Source organism: Crinia signifera, chromosome 9 (assembly GCF_055691185.1).
Source record: "Crinia signifera chromosome 9, ASM5569118v1, whole genome shotgun sequence".
Lineage (NCBI taxonomy): Eukaryota > Metazoa > Chordata > Amphibia > Anura > Myobatrachidae > Crinia > Crinia signifera.
In genome coordinates, this window is record NC_139225.1 from 151,158,478 (window position 1) to 151,178,267 (window position 19,790).

A 19,790-nucleotide genomic window follows, 5' to 3' on the forward strand; every position below is an offset into this window, starting at 1 on the left:
TCTTAGAAGAGAACGCATTAGTGACTGTTGCATTTATTTTCTTTCCACACAAACGGAAGCATTTCAACACTTGAGGGATGCACAATGCATTAATAATCGTGTAACCTATTGTCTTAATTCAGAAACCATTTTATTAGAATCTTACTAAGAATCTTTCTTAGAATAAACCCATGCGTTATTCTTTATGTAGAATCAGCTTCATCCCTTAATGTATAATTATCGGTCTCAAAAATATAGAATTATCTCTATAAATGATCATCTTTCTTATGGATACCATATGTTCAGCTAAGTGTAAGTGAAAAGAAAATTGTTAATTATCACCCTATCTTTTCATCATTGTATCAATTATATAGTCAATCAATGGATATTAGTAATATTGTCAGTATATAGGAACAATACGAATATGATAAATAGACTGTCGACTAATATCTTAGACTATTATACACATTAAACCAGTGTCATTAGCTTTAAATTACTTTTCTCTTCATTGAACCTTAAATCGTGAATTCACTTATAATATCGAATAGTTATTGTGCTTTTCTTAATCAAAGATGTTTTTCATTTGATTTAATGTCAGTAGTATGTTGCACTCCAGAGACAATAAGGCCATTGTACTTATAATCACTTAGTGTGATTGAGACAATGTAAATTCTCAAACTATAGCAATTTAATCTATATCTATAGTAAATCTAATTTTGTGTAACATTATCTACGTCAGTAACCCTAGCTATGTGCAATGAACACAGACTAGAGAAGCTATTGGTAATACCAGGAAACTTGAACCGAATATCCATCGCTCACAACCACGCTCCAGGATTGGACAGCCTTTTCTACATGTATTTTTTATTTTTTATTTAGAGCATGGAGTTCCAAGTGCTTTAGTACTGGCTTTCCTACCTCAGATCTCCTTCAAGACCCTAGATAGGTATTCCACGTACTGTGTGCGGTTCTCCATTCTACCTTCCATCTGTTATGACGGAGACCCAAATTTGGGTTCTGGCCTGCCTTATTAATGTGAGCACGCGTGATCTTCACGGCACACACTATTGTCCTGAGGTGTAGTCTGTGAACAGGTCACAATTCCCCACACTTACCAATAGTTGCTCTGAAATAAGACAATATTTCTTTAGTACATATACAACTACCTTTTGACCATAGGATAATGTTTCACACAATAGATTTTTATGTAAAATACTTCTGCAATCCTTATATCAGCAGATAATCCATTTTCCATTTCATAATGGATACTATTGTTACTGAATAACTTTTAATAATTGTCTCTGTACAGTGCATATACTTACTGTCTTATCCCCAATAGCAGTCTAGATGTTTCTATGAGGTAGCATAAGGCAAATCTTTTCTGTCTGACTATTTTGTAGATTTAACTTCATAATCTACATATTTTGGATTTTATCTATAAAACATTTAATAACATATAATCAATAATGTCTCACACATGATAAGCCCTAAAATGTGGATGTCAGTGGTGCAGATGTTATGCTAATCTGGGATGAGCACAGAATTAACCCTTGCTCTGGCTCGCAGGTCTGTAAGAAGTTGACTTTAACCTGAATTGTGCTTCTGCAACTGAGGTAGTAAAACCACAGTATCCTTTAATTCTGACTCTGTTACCATATCCTGTGTCAGCAGGCACTTGCGCAGGTCTTTGACTTCGCCATTAATAGCCACCTTTCTGGGGTAGACTAGCTCCACCCTTGTTTTTTGTAGTGACACAGTTCCAACTGAATCAGGATTCTGGTAAGAGTCAGATCACCTAACTAGAAACACAAAAAATAAATTAACTTTGCACATTATCTGAAACTAAAATACTGTATGTTGCGGTCGCAGACCATACAAGGAATCTTATCAAGGCATATATACTTATTAAATAATACTTAGACATTAATTTTTCCCGTTGGTGTTATGTAAATAACCATTATTTGAATGTGCATGGTTATTGTATAACAAAATAAAACATTGAAAACTGCACAGCAGCAGTTATGTCATTATAAAACTAAAAATATATTTATTACATATATCCCCTGTTTGTTTGCACAATGGTTCACCCATAGAGCAAACAAAACACGTAAGAAACATATATTTTTTTTTAAAACAATTAGCCATTATTAATTATAATTAATTAACCATATAATAATAAAGGAGAAAATAATTATGAAACTTGGGCATTATTCATACTATGGAAAAAGATTAATCCACTAGCATAGTTATAAACCAATTAATCAAGAGATTGCATACCACAGTTGTCAATATAGGCTATGACATAATTTCAAGTATCAATGTTTGCGAGGAAGCGGTATTACAACTATCGGTCAAGCTGTGATTGGTAGTGATTTTTCAACAGCTCTACTTAGTCTGAAGCCCTAGACTGGGCCCTTTGAGGTGCTGTAAAACACTTGTGGCACCTTATTAATAAAATAATAATATTATATTATATCCCCATAGTGGTCCACCGGTGCCTGCGAGTTACTAGTCTTCACCTGTGGCCGCCGCGGCTGGAAGGGTGAATTAGGTCCGCCCAAACTCCGTTGCAGCATGGATTTATCGTTATATACAAGGCACCCGTAGAGGCTATGAGGTCATAATTGTAAAATTGACTTAACCCACAAATGATACAAAACAGACTATAAAGCTCACAAGCTACACCCTAGCAGCTGTGCTCACAGATACAGGAACAATGACAAATGAATAAGGCAAAACCCAGAAAACTTATCTAGAGAGAACATACAAACTAAACACAGAACATAAAAATTCAACAAAATCCCAAAACAGGAATGAGCCACTCTGTGGCTAGTAAAAAAATGTTCCAGTAAGGTATCAGTGTTCATATTAGACTATGAAGGATAACGTAGTCACATATGAACAACAATAGTAATCCGTGTTTTGTTTTTACATTCTAAGCAATCTGTATACTAAGTCATTACACTAGCGATGGTCTAAAATTATACCACTGACCTTTTAAGTACTGTCAGTTCTAATTCAATGCACACATAATGTGTGTTAGTGTACATATCACATACTTCTTGCTTTAAGGAAAAATTCTAGTAGAAATAATCAATGAAATATAAGAAATATCTTATCTGCAAACATAATGTAACTGTACTTTACTTGTGAATTTAAAAAGAGAACAGAAATAGCAGTCAGATCGTATTTCTACTTCACTGAGGAGACAGAAAAAAAACAAATGTTACTGTCACATAATGGTTTCAAAAACAAATGAAACATACAATATTAGATACTGATCAGATTTCTAAAAGAAAAAAAGTTTTCAAATTTAGCGCTTTTGATCTTAAAGATGGTGTTCAGCTAGCTTCGGCTTCCGTGCACAGATGTCACATGCTTTAACACAGAGAGACATCACTTAATTCACACACTGGTACTAAAATAGTGCAGCACCGTGACCTGTTTGACCTGAGTTCTCACATGCAGTTGGTTAAATCCTCAACTTTAACATGCACAAATGGTAAATACTGTATTTACTGAATGTTCAAATACAGTTAAGTAGTAAAATTCACCAAATGCAGAGCGCACAAATGCATACGTAAGAATTAGGCATTCACATGAAACATTACAAAATACTTTAGACACATGACATAAACTTATGTCAAGATTTCTTAGATAATTTTAGTTTGTTACTTTTGAGCTCATGAGCGTAACCCAATACATTTGACTCTGTTTATTGGTAAAGGGAAAAAAAACTAAATAAAGATATAAATGTATTTTCCTGGCCAGGATACATTTTCCCATTTTACCAAATTGCAGACTTCAAACATAAGGCGTATTAGACATTTTTACTTTCTCAGATCATGTTGTTTGATCTGGGCACACATTTATGTATTCCTAGGATTTTAAAAACTTTAATTTCATTGTAACTAGTTACTTTAGTTGGCATGTTTTATATGAATTTTTATACTGTCTGTCTTTAAGATACTTCATTTTATTCTTAATTGCTCTCAGTGTACATTATTTTTTTAAGTTTAAGCTAAGTTAATCTCTAACCTGTTATGATTATCTTAACACTTCTTCTTAAATTACTGAAGTTTAATTTGCTTTATTAAAAAAACTGTATACCATATGTTACTTCAATTTAGAATAGGCTATGATTTTGATCTAGTTAATAGATGATTACTGAATTACCATATTCAGAACAATCCAGTTCAATATCCGAGCAAGACGTCTCTTGCTAAGACTTATATGAACTAGAATAAAACTTCAAGCAGATAGTCCCAGACATATCTCATCGAAGTTTTGTAGGTTTTAAAAACCCGTACAAATGAAAGGCTTATATTTTATGACACAATAGTCATTGTACCTATCACATACTAGAGCTGACTTCCCGTCACTCACTGCGATTAAATTACATCTATTTAAACTTAATTTTAGTGTTCCAAAAAAAAACATAGAACCGTTAAAATATTGTAAGACACAAGAGCCCTAATATTTAACGTGAACCACAGTGACAATTGACCTTTTGTCACACACTGTGATTAAATTAATCTATTCCTTATTAACAGCCTATAATTTATTATTTAGAAAATAGCTACAGTTTTAATAATAAGTTTTCCAATTTAGAATAAGAATAAGCAATATCACATAAGATATATCGTGTCACCTACCGTCCACATCAGTCCACCTGCCATTCATAACGCAACTTTGCAATCATATTATAGTAAAAAAAGGCTTTTTCTCACCTTGTGTCTGTAGAAGTTGCGTAGAATGCAGCAGGTAGCCTGATGTGATTAGGCAGGAACGTCGGAGTCACCATTGATAAGTTGGGAATAAATCCACTGTTAAGTTCGAGGATAAATAAATGACACGTAATTACATATTTATCCAAAATAATATATTATACAATATTGCTTAATTCCTAGACAGACAGAGCAGGACAGCACAGCATCCCAAAACATGTGGAGTGTGAGAATAGTGTGAAGGAGAAGTGTAAGGGGCAGGGCCCCAGCACTTCCCACTTTGCTGTCGTCACATCATACAATTTATACTTTTTACTATCTATTTTTGGCCACAATAGTATGGGGGTGCTTTCATATATGGTGATCATGCTAACTACCTTTATTTAAATCATTACATATATGGAAGAACATATTTAGTATTGGTCAGCAGTTCTAATCGGCTCTCTGACGTAAACATGTTGTAATTATACATTTAAGCTATACATTCACTTCACGATCTCTTCTATGGACAGGAACAACTGGTGATCCTCATAATAGCTTGTTGATTGGTCTTTGATTGACAGAAACAGGTGATAGTAGCTTGCAATAGCTTTTCAAAGTCACAATTGATATGTCTTTGCTGGTTTTCCACAATAAATTATTTGTACATTGATGCAACAATTAATATAATCAAAATCCATTTTATCAACATTATGAACAGCAATCGATTGGGCAATTTCCAGATATGAAGATGCAATCTTTAGATGGAAAAATCTGCAGATCACTGAAATAAATCTGTAATGTGTGGGCAAAGTCAGATAGATTGTAAAATCCATTTATGGCCAAAAAAATCCCTGGATCTGGAAATCCATAAATTGTGATTGATGATGTATGGGGCCCTTTATATGTATCAAGCTTCCATTGATAAAATGAAGAGTGATAAAAAAACAGGCAATCCGCTCCAAACTGCCATAATTCAGGCTGGGATTGAAAAATAACAGGAAGGATCTGGTTGTTTATCACTCTACTTTATAACTTTTTGAAGCTTGATACATATGGCCCTTAGGCTTACTTTGTAAAGAGCTTTCCAGTGTAATCTAGCGATGGCCACTGGTGTACCTGCCATCGATGGTCATCTGTATGGGGAAATGGCATGTCCTGCATAATACTCAATAGAAGACCATTGATGGCCATCCCTTTACCTTCACTGACTGGCCCATGGGCCAATTTGAAGCTTGGAGCAGGGGATGACAGCCATCAAGTTACATCGGACAGCCCCTTCCATGCAGTTACCATGGCATGTGAGGATCCCATTTCTCCTGCGGTCTGATTCTCCCTGGGGCAGGTACGGTACACATCCTGAAAATTGTGAGGCGTCCCTGCACATGGACCCTAATATAGGGCCCGATTCAGTTTCGGCTGGTCCCTGGTGTATTTGCATCGGGGGCCGCTGTTTTTGCTGGGCGCATGCGTACATGGACCTCAGCCTGCTCGCCGCAATTGTCGGCCAGTCAAGACTGACTTATATTTGGAAACGGGGGGAAGAATCATTTGATGCCAAACATCCATTCACAATGCGGTGGGGGGCAGGCGTTCGATGGCTCGTTAAGCAGTGAATTTACGCTGCTTAGCATATCAACATGAATCAGGCCCATAGTGGGAGTCCATTTTTTTTCTCACAATACACCACATGGTGGCAGTAAAGCCCTAGCTACAGTATATGACTAGTATATAAGTATTTGGTAATAAAAGGGAAGGGAAGAGGGGAGAGGCCGAGGGCACTGGGCTATAATGACGGAGGGTAAGAAGGCATACTCCAATCAATGTGATAATGTATAATTGGATATAGTAGAATTGTGGAGGTGCTCCCAGGGAGTAGGGTAATCGTAGTCAAAAGAGTTAGATATCCAAGAGAGGATATCGAAAAAAGACTCCCGGGTGGGGCACAGCCTTCTAATTGAAAATGGATAACTGTTAATACAAAGTTTATTAGTTAAAACATGCCCCTAATTCAGGGTCAAGAAAGAACAAAAGACAAAGACAAACAGATAACACTTATGGACAATATATATGAGAAAGTAGTGAAATATTATTTCATAGTAGATCTGTCTGGGGATTCAATGGAGAGAACGCTCCAATCAATCTTGGTATGCACATATACACATATGGAATCCTAATAGACAGGAAAAACCTCAAATACCAATTTATATTAGAAATAAATATCAAAATAAGCTAGAATCAGTTTATACTTGTGTTTCCTGTATATGACAAAATTGTGTGGACTGGGTGGATCTGAGTGGCTGGTTGATAGCAGTATGATATAGGTATAGAGACACCTGAGTATGGGTATGCTAAGGGAGTCGCTGCTACCTGCGCATGTGACGTTGATCAGTGAATGCGCAGTTGAGCGGACTCCGGGAGCGTCACAGGTGTCAGAATATAGATGAGGGAGTTTCTGCTGTTTCCAGGGGTGACCTGTCTGGCTCTGTTATACAAAGTACAGCGCAGAGTCGGATCCAGGGTCCCCCAGAAATGAGAGAACCCTGAATAGAAGTGGAGTATGAGGTACCCCTTCACCCTTTCCCTGGTGTTTGCTGCTATCCTCTGTGTACAGAGTTATCTGTAGTGAACAGAAGTTGAGCGATACCACCCGGGTGGTGAAGTGTAGAAGGAAGTCAAAGTTGCACGTGAATGGGTGGTAGCACGGTTGCTTGTGCAAGACACAATAAGATCAGCGACAGTTTTATAGAGTGAAGGATGTCCAGCAATCTAGACCATTGGTGCTAATATGGATATTCAGATTATAGTGGCTAGAACTGGTGCAGATGGTGATTCTGGCATGAGATAGTAATATTCAGAGATTCAATAGAAGTTACAGGTGACCGTAATTTTTCGTAACAAAAGACTGCAATTTTTCGTAACAATTCAGTTGATGCCACATAAAGTTATGTGGGGTACTAGTAGCTTGGGCAAATTGACTGGATTGGCGAAAATTAGTAGTCACGGTAGATACCAACAGTAGATGAGGACTGCTGATAAGAGCTGTAGGAAAAGTTCCTTGCACTATATAGTAGTAATCCAATAATGCACTATTGTTTATCAAGTTCACCAAAGTGTGAGATGCCTGCAATGGTGGGTTTAATAATCAATGTGTCATAATTAAGCTGTAATTAGTTACACTAAAAAATTGCAACAGGAAACATAAGTTAATACATTGCTATAATCAGCGCGAGGAACACAAATGAATACAATGTTAAATTTCAGCGCTAGAATTTAGACATGCAGTAAGGTGATTACCACAGCCCAACAGTCAAAAATTCAATAGAGGTTTCAGGTGACTGCAAATTTTTCAATTAATGCCACATAACATAATGTAGGGTAATAGTAACCTGAGCAAATGTAACTTTAATTAGCAAAATTTAGCAGTCACGGTAGATGCCAACAGTAGATAGAAACTGCTGTTTAGAACTGTAGATAATGTTCCTTGCACTATATAAATAATAATACAAGATTAGCAAAGGGTGTGGGAAACAGCAATTATAGGTTCAGTGTAAAAATTCATTTGATGCCACCGGTAATTAGATAAGTGCGCTGCACAGTAGTTATCTGTTCAACAAAGTGTGAGATGCCTGAAATGATGGATGAATAATCAATGTGTCATAATTGAGCTATAATTAAGTTACACTAAAAAAATGTAACAAAAAACACAAGTTGTTACAATGCTGTATTCAGCGCAAGAAACACAAGTGAATATAATGTTAATTTCAGCGCTAGGATTTAAACATGTAGTAAAGTGATTACCACTATCCTTCCTAATAAAACGTCCTGCACTATGTTATAGGTAGTAACAATTAAGCAAGCATAAATAATTAGGCAAGCATAATTTACACAGTATGAAGAGGCTGAAATGCATATACTAAATTCAGCAGATAAAGGATATTACGCTATAAAATAACACCCAGGTTCTGTACACAATAAGATTTAATAATCAGCGCAGATAATCAGTTGGTTGCCACAAGGGCTGATACACTCACGGCACTTGGACCCGTAGTAATCGCGTTATGGATAATCCGACCAGTCTGACAGGTGCATGCAGACAGGAAAAAGGCACTGTGGTAAGGAGGGCGCAGGTACAGCCAGGAGAGACGTGCCTCTATCTTTCACAGATGTCGGGATCCCAATATTATGTATAGTGGAGGGAGCCGGCGCTGTATGCTCAGAGAGCGCTGGAGTCCGGGTGCCCGACAGTCAGTGTGCCGACACTGGGTGTCAGCGGGGACCGGCAGATAGAGCGTGTGCTCTGAAGGTTCCAGAGTCCAGGTGCCCAAAAGGTGAGTATGCCGACACTAAGCGTCAGCAAAAACCAGCAGGTAGAGCTGCGCTGTGTCTGTTGTTGGGGCAGATGCACGGTCAAGGTTGTTAAGTACAAAAAGCCGGCAGTATACTTAGAAATGAGCTGCCGGTCTGGCGTCAATCCTGGGGCGGGTGTAGTCTGTGTGCTGAGCCGTGGAGAATCGGCGGTGTGTTAAAAGGTGAGCTGTCAGCTCCAAAGATATCCGGAGTCAATGGGTAATGTGCTCCGTGTTCTGGCACAGTCTGTCAGTTACAGGAAGACTGTCTAGCAGGTAGATGAGGCAATAGAGGTCCCGCTTGTGCACAGCGGGAACCACACGAGACGTACGTTTCACCGTTAAGGCTTTCTCAATCGGGTGTCTGGTGTATTTGGCCACTCGTTATTTAAATGGTCTGTGTCCAATCCCCTGTGGGGACAGGTGAGAGATGGGAGGGTTTTAAGGAGAATGGGAAACTGTGGTATGGACACGCATTGGGACAAATGATAATAATAAAGATATAGATGAAGTTAAAGTACCCTGTATCCCTGGTGACCCTGTTGCATAGATTATAAAGATTTTTTTATAAAACATAATGGTTGTTGTGTTTGCTGCAGGAAGAGAGGGGGAGGAATGAAGAAAATATATATATATAATTAATATATAATTACTTGCAGGTAACAGAAGACAAAACATTGATGAATAAAATTTTAATAATGAGATATCATAAACCTAAAGGGATATATTTGATTGGTGGATGAATAATCCAGAATGCTAAATATAAGAGTGATGCTCCATTGGTGTTAGTGGAAAAAGAAATAATAACAAATAAAAATTAAATAGAAATATGTACAGTGTGTGCTATAAGTGAAATATGTTGGGTGTGGATTAATGGGTGAAAAGAAGTGATGTTGGGGATCAGAGTAGTATTTAAGATAGTGTATGTTCCCTAAAGTGGGAATAAGGGAATGGGGGATGGGTACAACGTGTAAATGGTGAAAAATAAGTGTACATTAAAAGAACTAAGTGATAAGGTGAGTTGATGGTGACTTAAAGAAGGAAGGAAAGGGGAAAGTAATGTGTGGAGAGATATCTAAGTCTCTGGATTATAGGAAGTGGAGATTGAGGGATATAATGCAGGCATAAAATTAATTAATTACGTGATTTTGGAAGAAAGTGTGTGATAATAATAATTATGCTATAGTGGAATATGGTATAAGTAGGATACAGGAATATAAGTGAGGTTAATAATTAAAGTGATGTTAATTATACAGTGAGTAACTATGTGTAAGTAGGTATGGAGTCACAGTTGACCCTAGGATTGAAGGATGAGTGGCTAGATGGGTTGGGAAATGTTACCAGTAAAGGGTTATTGTGTATGGGGTCAAGGGTACTTGGGAACTATACTGATGTTTAAATAAAAGGTATGTCGTGAACTAGTGAGCATGTATATCCTTGGAGTGGATCTATGTGTATATATAGATTGCCTGCTTCAATAAAGGGCAGAAAATGGTAAGTATATGTGGAGGGGTACCAAATAGGTTAAAGTATGGATTTAGTCGCCCAAGAATACTCCATAATTTATGAATTCATTAAGGCCCCTAGGGGTCACTGTATTTAATTTAAAGGTCCAGGTGCTTTCTTTCTTGAGGAGCTCTTTGGTGACATCGCCTCCTCGGATCCCGAGGTGCAATGGTTCCAGTCCAAAGGCCTTAAGATCTTTCGGTGATCCTCCATGAAATTTGTGGAAGTGGCGAGCCACAGATGTCAGTTTCTTGAACCTGTTAAGATCTGTGCTGGCATTTCGTATGTTTCCCACATGCTCTAGGATCCTCTGTTTGAAAGGGCGTGTGGTCATGCCCACATATCTGAGGTTACATTTACATTCTAGGCAATAGACCAGGTTTTTCGTCTCGCAGTTGAAATAATGGGCGATTTTGATTTGTTTATCGAATCTGTCCGTTACCGATGATCTTTTTTCCATGAAGGCACAGGCTTTACAGTGGCCACAGGGATAGGTGCCAATTGCTCTAGATGGTGTAGGTTTCTTGTGTTTGGAGAGGTGGCTCTGTATCAGTTTATCATGTAAGTTGGGTGCTCTCCGCCAACTATAGGTGGGACGGTCACCCAATGCTTCCTTAAGTGTATCATCATTAAGGAGGATGGGCCAGTGTTTAGAAAGAATTTTCTGGAGCTCCTGCCATTCATTACAGTAATTACTGATAAAACGTATGGGCTGCTGGATTTCCTTGGTCTTATTTTGTGGGAAAATAAGAGTTTGTCTGTCTAGGTTGCGGGCGTGATATTTGGCACTTTTGATGCCCCGCTTGCTGTAACCCCTGCTAAGTAATCTATTGGTTAAATCCTGACTTTTACTCTCGTAGGTCTTGATGTCGGTGCAGTTTCTGCGAAGTCGCAGAAATTCCCCTTTTGGCAGATTCTTAATAGTAGGGGCGAAATGGGAACTTTGGCAATGAAGAAGGCTGTTGGTGGAGGTCTGTTTCCTAAAGAGTTTAGTCTTCAGTGCACCATCTTGTTCCTTGTACAAGGTGAGATCTAAGAAGGTGGCTTCAGATTGGCTATACTCATATGTGAGTTTGATGTTCAAGGTGTTAGTATTGAGTATGCCGATGAATGCTTTCAGTTCTTCCAGACTCCCATGCCACAACATAAGAATGTCGTCAATGTATCTATACCAGCCTGTAATAAGGTCGGTATAGATATCATTGGCCTCGCAGAAGACGTATTCCTTCTCCCATGATCCGAGGAACAGGTTGGCATAGGTGGGCGCGCATGCCGCGCCCATCGCTGTTCCTCGGATCTGGAGGAAGAAGGAGTCATTGAATGTAAAGTAGTTCTTGCCAAGAACAAAATTGAGGAGATCCAACAAGAAAATGTGGAAATCACATATACTTACCATTTTCTGCCCTTTATTGAAGCAGGCAATCTATATATACACATAGATCCACTCCAAGGATATACATGCTCACTAGTTCACGACATACCTTTTATTTAAACATCAGTATAGTTCCCAAGTACCCTTGACCCCATACACAATAACCCTTTACTGGTAACATTTCCCAACCCATCTAGCCACTCATCCTTCAATCCTAGAGTCAACTGTGACTCCATACCTACTTACACATAGTTACTCACTGTATAATTAACATCACTTTAATTATTAACCTCACTTATATTCCTGTATCCTACTTATACCATATTCCACTATAGCATAATTATTATTATCACACACTTTCTTCCAAAATCACGTAATTAATTAATTTTATGCCTGCATTATATCCCTCAATCTCCACTTCCTATAATCCAGAGACTTAGATATCTCTCCACACATTACTTTCCCCTTTCCTTCCTTCTTTAAGTCACCATCAACTCACCTTATCACTTAGTTCTTTTAATGTACACTTATTTTTCACCATTTACACGTTGTACCCATCCCCCATTCCCTTATTCCCACTTTAGGGAACATACACTATCTTAAATACTACTCTGATCCCCAACATCACTTCTTTTCACCCATTAATCCACACCCAACATATTTCACTTATAGCACACACTGTACATATTTCTATTTAATTTTTATTTGTTATTATTTCTTTTTCCACTAACACCAATGGAGCATCACTCTTATATTTAGCATTCTGGATTATTCATCCACCAATCAAATATATCCCTTTAGGTTTATGATATCTCATTATTAAAATTTTATTCATCAATGTTTTGTCTTCTGTTACCTGCAAGTAATTATATATTAATTATATATATATATTTTCTTCATTCCTCCCCCTCTCTTCCTGCAGCAAACACAACAACCATTATGTTTTATAAAAAAATCTTTATAATCTATGCAACAGGGTCACCAGGGATACAGGGTACTTTAACTTCATCTATATCTTTATTATTATCATTTGTCCCAATGCGTGTCCATACCACAGTTTCCCATTCTCCTTAAAACCCTCCCATCTCTCACCTGTCCCCACAGGGGATTGGACACAGACCATTTAAATAACGAGTGGCCAAATACACCAGACACCCGATTGAGAAAGCCTTAACGGTGAAACGTACGTCTCGTGTGGTTCCCGCTGTGCACAAGCGGGACCTCTATTGCCTCATCTACCTGCTAGACAGTCTTCCTGTAACTGACAGACTGTGCCAGAACACGGAGCACATTACCCATTGACTCCGGATATCTTTGGAGCTGACAGCTCACCTTTTAACACACCGCCGATTCTCCACGGCTCAGCACACAGACTACACCCGCCCCAGGATTGACGCCAGACCGGCAGCTCATTTCTAAGTATACTGCCGGCTTTTTGTACTTAACAACCTTGACCGTGCATCTGCCCCAACAACAGACACAGCGCAGCTCTACCTGCTGGTTTTTGCTGACGCTTAGTGTCGGCATACTCACCTTTTGGGCACCTGGACTCTGGAACCTTCAGAGCACACGCTCTATCTGCCGGTCCCCGCTGACACCCAGTGTCGGCACACTGACTGTCGGGCACCCGGACTCCAGCGCTCTCTGAGCATACAGCGCCGGCTCCCTCCACTATACATAATATTGGGATCCCGACATCTGTGAAAGATAGAGGCACGTCTTAGAGGCAGGAGCCCAGTTAGATAACGTATATAACGTTATCCCTCCTTCCCCATAGCGCCGCCGTTACAGCACCCGCACAGCGGGTTTGATAGATGAGGGGAAGCGCTATCCCCTGCTTTAGCGCACTGGGATAGCGCAAATGCCCCATAGCGCTGTTTGATAAATCTACCCCTGAGTGATATATCACTCATCGATATATTGCCCCATGTGTACGCACCTTTAGATTTATGGCAATTGCTGACACGTAGCTTTCCCTGTCCTTATTACATCACCGATGATATATCTAGATACAAGAGAGCGCTACTGTTATAGAAAAGCGCAATTGTTTTTATTAACATACAATCAGTATATCTTAAAAAGCAGCTAAAAATAAGCCATCAATTTGAAAACATTTATATTTACATACACTCTAACAACCTGTTAAGGTGAGTAGGTATATTTAATTTAGCAGATTTCTAGTGTTATGTCTATAGTTATAAGGCACCAGCTACTGGTCTCCATCAAAGGGGGAGAGTCACAGATTGTGGAATATACCCTCAGAAAAACTCTATGTCAGACAGAACCTCAAATATCCAAATATCCGACTGGGAAGAGCAATTAACAGGCTTAGATGGAGACCACTGCTTTGAAGTCAGATATCTCCGGTTCCCAAGGGCCGATTTTTAAAATTCTTGTACCCATGGAAATAGGGGACCCTCAGAACCCCCCCCCCCCCCCCCGATTATTATAATTGTTCTTAGTAATTAGAGTGTGCACCTGCATCTTCTCTTTTTTATCTGTGGAACTACAAGTCATGTCTTACTATGTTTAGAACTAATGTTTCCAGTTAAGCCCACCCATATTTTGGAGATTGCAACTGCCAGCGCTCCCACCTGCGGGGGAGCGGCACTGAGATCAGCGCTGCGCTCAGCCATTGTCCGGCCCTGCCTCCTTCCCCCGGCTGTGTGTGACATGACCATGCTAACGCCACGCCGCACACAGCCGGGTTGGCGGGGGCTGGGCAGCGAATGAAGGAGTGCTCAGCGGTGCTGCCCGGCCCCGGGAAACACAGTCGGGTTTCTTTTTAGGGAGCGCTCCCCCCAAAAACTTGCCTAGTGGGGAGCGCGCCCTAAAAAAACACCCACCACTGAAGGGGTTAATATGTGTTCTCCCATAGGTGGCTACTTCCACGGTCTAGGTGACCCTACCATACCTCCCAACTGTCACGATTACAGCGGGACAGTCCCGATTTTCGGGTACCGTCCCACTGTCCCACCCACGGCAGGCATTGTCCCGCTGCGGGGGGTGGCAGTTGGGAGACCCCCCAATCTAATAGAATAGACGCTGTGCGCATGCGCACAGCGTCTATTCTCGTATGAAAATGAGGTCGCGGCTAATTAGCCTAAGCCGCGCCCTCATTTGCAAATGCCCCGCCCCCTATTTCCCCAACACAGAAGTTGGGAGGTATGCCCTACCCAATGCTGCAAACGCTGATGCATGGAGGCTCCTCGGATTATATACCATAAACGTTCTATGGAATGCGCTGTGATATCTTCGGCACTATTAGGTGATTGGTCTGATATTAATAATCTAATTAACATTAATGGGATTATTGTTGGTATGTTAGGAAGGGATAAGGTTGCTAGGTCGACACTATGAAGGATCGACATATATTAGGTCGATCACTAAAGGTCGACAGGGTTTAGGTGGACACATGGAATAGGTCGACCTGTCTAGGTCGACAATGGGAAGGTCGACGTTCGAAAGGTCGACACGCTTTCACTTTTTTCCAGCCAACTAGTGCCGACAGGCGGTATTTCATACCCTACCATCCACTGGGGCGTGGAGGGAGAATACAATAGTGTGCTGAGCGCAGAGAGGCACTCCGCCCGAGACATGGCGAGCGCAGTGAGGGGATGCGGTAAACTGATACGGTGTCCATTCCGACTGGTGTCGACATTTGGCACGAAAAAATCATGATGATGACTGCCGAACTTCCCATTGTTGACCCAATGCTGGAGTCAACCTTCCCACCCTGTAGACCTTAGGCTTGACGATCTATTTTATGTGTAGACCTTCACACATTCGGCCCTATGACCTATACCTGTTAGGAAAATGTGGATGGAAGATGTCTGCTGTCAAACCTGGTCATTTAATAAAAAAAAAATCCTCAAAAACAAATAAACTAAAAGACAAATTGGTGATTGTGATATAATTTCTTCTTGTGAAATCTCTATAACAAAGCAGATATCTGCGTGTCCGGTTTCCCCAGACTAATACCCAGGGCTATTTTTCAGCAGGCTTCAGCAGGAACTGAGGCCCTTATTCTAGTTCACTCTTTCTGACAAAATATTTCTTAGATGGACAAAACCATGTGCACTGCAGGTGAGGCAGATGTAAAACCCCACCCAAATCTAATTATCTCTGCACAAGTAACATCTGCCTCACCTGCAGTGCACATGGTTTTGTCCATCTAAGAAATATTTTGTAAGAAAGAGTGAACTAGAATAATGACCTCAGTTCCTGCCAGAGCCTGCTGAAAAATAGCCCTGCTAATACCTAAATCTTAATGCTTTACAAAGCTATGATTGCATAGAACACATAAGGACAGGCGGAGATTCTGTGCATCTACGTGGCTTCCTTTTCTTCAGCAAAGCTCGGAGAAATCCAGGGGAGAGACATTGATTGGCTGGATTTGTTGAAAGCAGAAGATGTTGGAGGAACCCGATAATACCACTCAGGCCTTAAAGTGGGGCCAGCCCTGAATGACTTTGTATAGGCTGTCTCCAGGGCAACTTGTGCTAATCACATTACGGTGTCCCTTCAGTATGTAATTACTTTGGATTACATTTTTGGACACCCCACAAGCGATGAGATCTCGAGCCACGTTCAGAGCCGCATTGTTGGGAGGACGATCTGGGATGTAGGAGAAAGAGATGTGAGAGTTAATGAATTGCGACACAGAACAGTATGGTGGAGGACACAAGACCATAAAGTTCATGCTCATTAGGATGTAGGAACGGGAGAAAGGGTAAGGGGATGACACCCATTACTTCTACGTCCATAGCTATCTCCTCTTTCTCCTCGTTATATTCCGTTCCCACTTACTGGTGAAGGATCCAATGAAGCAGATACCGCTGGAGATGGGGTTGTAGGCTTCTGCATGAGCTCCAAGAGTTGTCCAACCTCGACCTTCATACACTTGTCCATCCTCCCCAATTAGGAAACTGCGTGGAGAAAGATGGGAGGTATATCATTAATTTTTCTAAAACTTTCCCCTTTGTTACTTATCTGAGATATGGTCACTAGGTCGACAGTATGAAGGTCAAAATACATTAGGTCAACCACTAAAGGTCGACAGAGCTTAGGTCGACTCAAAATAGGTCAACAAGCCTAAGTTCGATACAAGCATTGGGTCGACAATGGGAAGGTTGACATTCAAAAGGTCATCATGAGTTTTCCCCGTTTTATTTAAAAAACAGGCGGTATTTCATACCCGACCATCCAATAGGGCGTGGAGGTAGAATATAATAGTGTGCCAGGCGTAGTGAGCCATGGTACACTGATTCGGTGTCCATGACGACACCCGGCACAAAAAATGTGTAAAACTCATGTTGACTGTCATCCTTCCCATTGTAGACCTAATACTTGTAATACCTTAGGCCTGTCAACCTATTTCATGTATCGACTTTGTCGACCTATCATGGTCAACCTAATGTATGTCGACACTATGACCCGTACCCACTTATCTTTATTCATTTTCTGTCCCTGAAACCCCATATTGTTTCCCGGATAGCCCAATGTGTTATTAACCGGTATTCCCAGGCAGTGTTCTTCTTCCCACAATTCACTGAACACTCTACATGTCACTTTACTCTGCCTATGGTGCCGTCCTCCCTCTTATCCTGGCCCCTCTTCCTTGCTCTTACTAGGGATGGTCATCGGTGCAGCTGCAAACAACGGCGATTCTTCAACCAAAAGGTTTAGCTATACATGGTCATTCATTCTCTTTAACTGACTGGCCCATAGGCCAATCAAAACATGGGGATGGGGCTTCAGCATACCTCCCAACAGTCCCGGTTTTAGCGGGACAGTCTCGATTATCAGGGCCTGTCCCGCTGTCCCACCCGCAGCCGGCAGTGTCCCACGGTTAGGGGGGGGCTGTTGTGAGTCCCCCCTGTCGGCTGCTAAGCAGCGGGGAGTAAACACTGTGCGCATGCGCACAGCATCTATTCCCGCAGCCAGGGGGCTGGGGGCATGGCTAGAGGCTCACAGAGCCTCTGGGTCATGCCCCCATAGCGTCACAATGGGAGAGCCGCTAGTATAGGCCACGCCCCCAAAATTAGGCCACACACCCCGAAATTCCGCCGCGCCTGTGGCGCGCATCAGCTGGGTCCCGCCTCCAGCTACTTCAAAGTTGGGAGGTATGCTTCAGGGTTGTCAGGGGGCGGAGCTATACTCAATGTCCCGGCACCTTGGAAAAAAAAGAAACATTGTTTCTGCTGTGCCAACAATGTAGGGAAACCTTCTGGTTCACCCCATTGATCGGTAAAAGTATTTCAAATCGGCAACAAACCATTGATGATTATGAATCATCAATGGCCATCCCTACCTCTTACCCGCCTTACCTACTGCAACCTGCCCTATCACCACTTGAGATGGCTTTCCTTCCACCTCAGCTGCTTAGCTCACAGGGTCTCAAAGTCGGTCCTCGGGACCCCACACAGCGCATGTTTTGCAGGTCTCCTCACAGAATCAAGGGAAATAATTAGCTCCACCTGTGGGTCTTTTAAAATATGTCAGTAATGAGTGAACCTGCCGGGTGACCTGGAAAATGTGAACTGTGTGGGGTCCTGAGGACCAAGTTTGAGAACCACTGGCTTAGCTTTTACTTTCTCTAACAGCCAGGACCAATCAATGCCACAATGTCTCTGTAGCTCCTATAGGGCCTTATTCTAGTTCACTCTTTCTGACAAATTCCTTCTTAGATGGACAAAACCATGTGCACTGCAGGTGGGGCAGATGTTACTTGTGCAGAGAGAATTAGATTTGGGTGGGGTTTTACTTCAAAGTGAGATCTGTATTGCAGTGTTAAAATAAAGCATTCAGTATTTACCCTGCACAGAAACAAAATAACTCACCCAAATCTAATTCTCTCTGCACATTTTAGATCTGCCCCCCTGCAGTGCACCTGGTTTTGCCCATCTAAGAAGGATTTTGTCAGAAAGAGTGAACTAGAATAAGGCCCATTGTCTCTTGTTACCCTCTCTCTCTAGAAATTAAGCGCTCACAGGCTGTCTATCCCATGTTTCATGTCTCTCTTTGTAACTGAAGAACTATGAGATTTATGCTTAATCAAATGCAACCATTATGTGGATTTTCTTCAATAAGTGGAATAAGTAGGGGGCATTCGACAAAAACCTAAAAGGTTCACAGAGTGTATTGTTGACTAACAGTCTCCTAGGTAACAGCTACATCACAATAAACTGCCTACATTCCCATCAATCATTCACTCTGCTTTAAAAATAAGTTCTGCAGCTCACAGGCTTTTACATATAACTCCCTACATTTCATTTCTGTTCTTTCCTCAATGTAATTTTGCTGTATTATTTGTTTGGTACAATTGGTGTAATCTTGCTTGGTTGCTCACTTGTATCCAATGTCACACCAGCCTCTAGTCTGCATGTGATAACTTTGTATGTTTCTGACTTGTGCGCTGCAAGTAGCCCTGGAGTTACAGAATGCCCCTTCCGTGTGGTGGATGACCACATTCGGAACAGGATTAGACAGTCTGCGACTGCATATGGGATTCTTGCCACCCCATTGTGCCTGGGTTATGATGGTTGGACAACCTGTGGAGAGTAAACATACAAAAAAAAACAAAAAAAACATTATATATGTCTTTCTATATATGAGGTTTGTGCAAAAAAATTCATGATGCAGAAAAACAAAGTGAACATTTTTTAATAAAAAAAAAAAAAATGTATTTGCCAGAGAAGCCTATGCAAAGTTGTGTGCACTCAAACAAATTTATAAAGCAGTATACCGACATGGGAATCCCGACTGCTGGTACTCCGACGGGGCGATTGCAACAGTTTCTATTTTTCCTCTATGGACGTCGTGGACAACCACGAGGGAGAATACCTTCTGTAAGTCAGGATTCTGACTGTCAGGCAT

At 40.8% G+C, this 19,790-nt stretch overlaps 1 protein-coding gene across 1 annotated transcript; it reads right to left on the reverse strand.

Annotated features, from left to right (window-relative positions):
- Window positions 1-16,170: 16,170 nt before the first annotated feature.
- LOC146036769 (peptidoglycan recognition protein 1-like) lies at window positions 16,171-19,505 on the reverse strand. Its single transcript, XM_083160663.1, has 3 exons — window positions 19,264-19,505; window positions 16,722-16,840; window positions 16,171-16,529 (listed from the first exon to the last, which is right to left on the reverse strand). Exons 1-3 carry the CDS (start codon window positions 19,503-19,505, stop codon window positions 16,351-16,353), a joined length of 540 nt encoding a protein of 179 aa, XP_083016789.1. The 3' UTR covers window positions 16,171-16,350.
- Between the last annotated feature and the right edge of the window lie 285 nt (window positions 19,506-19,790).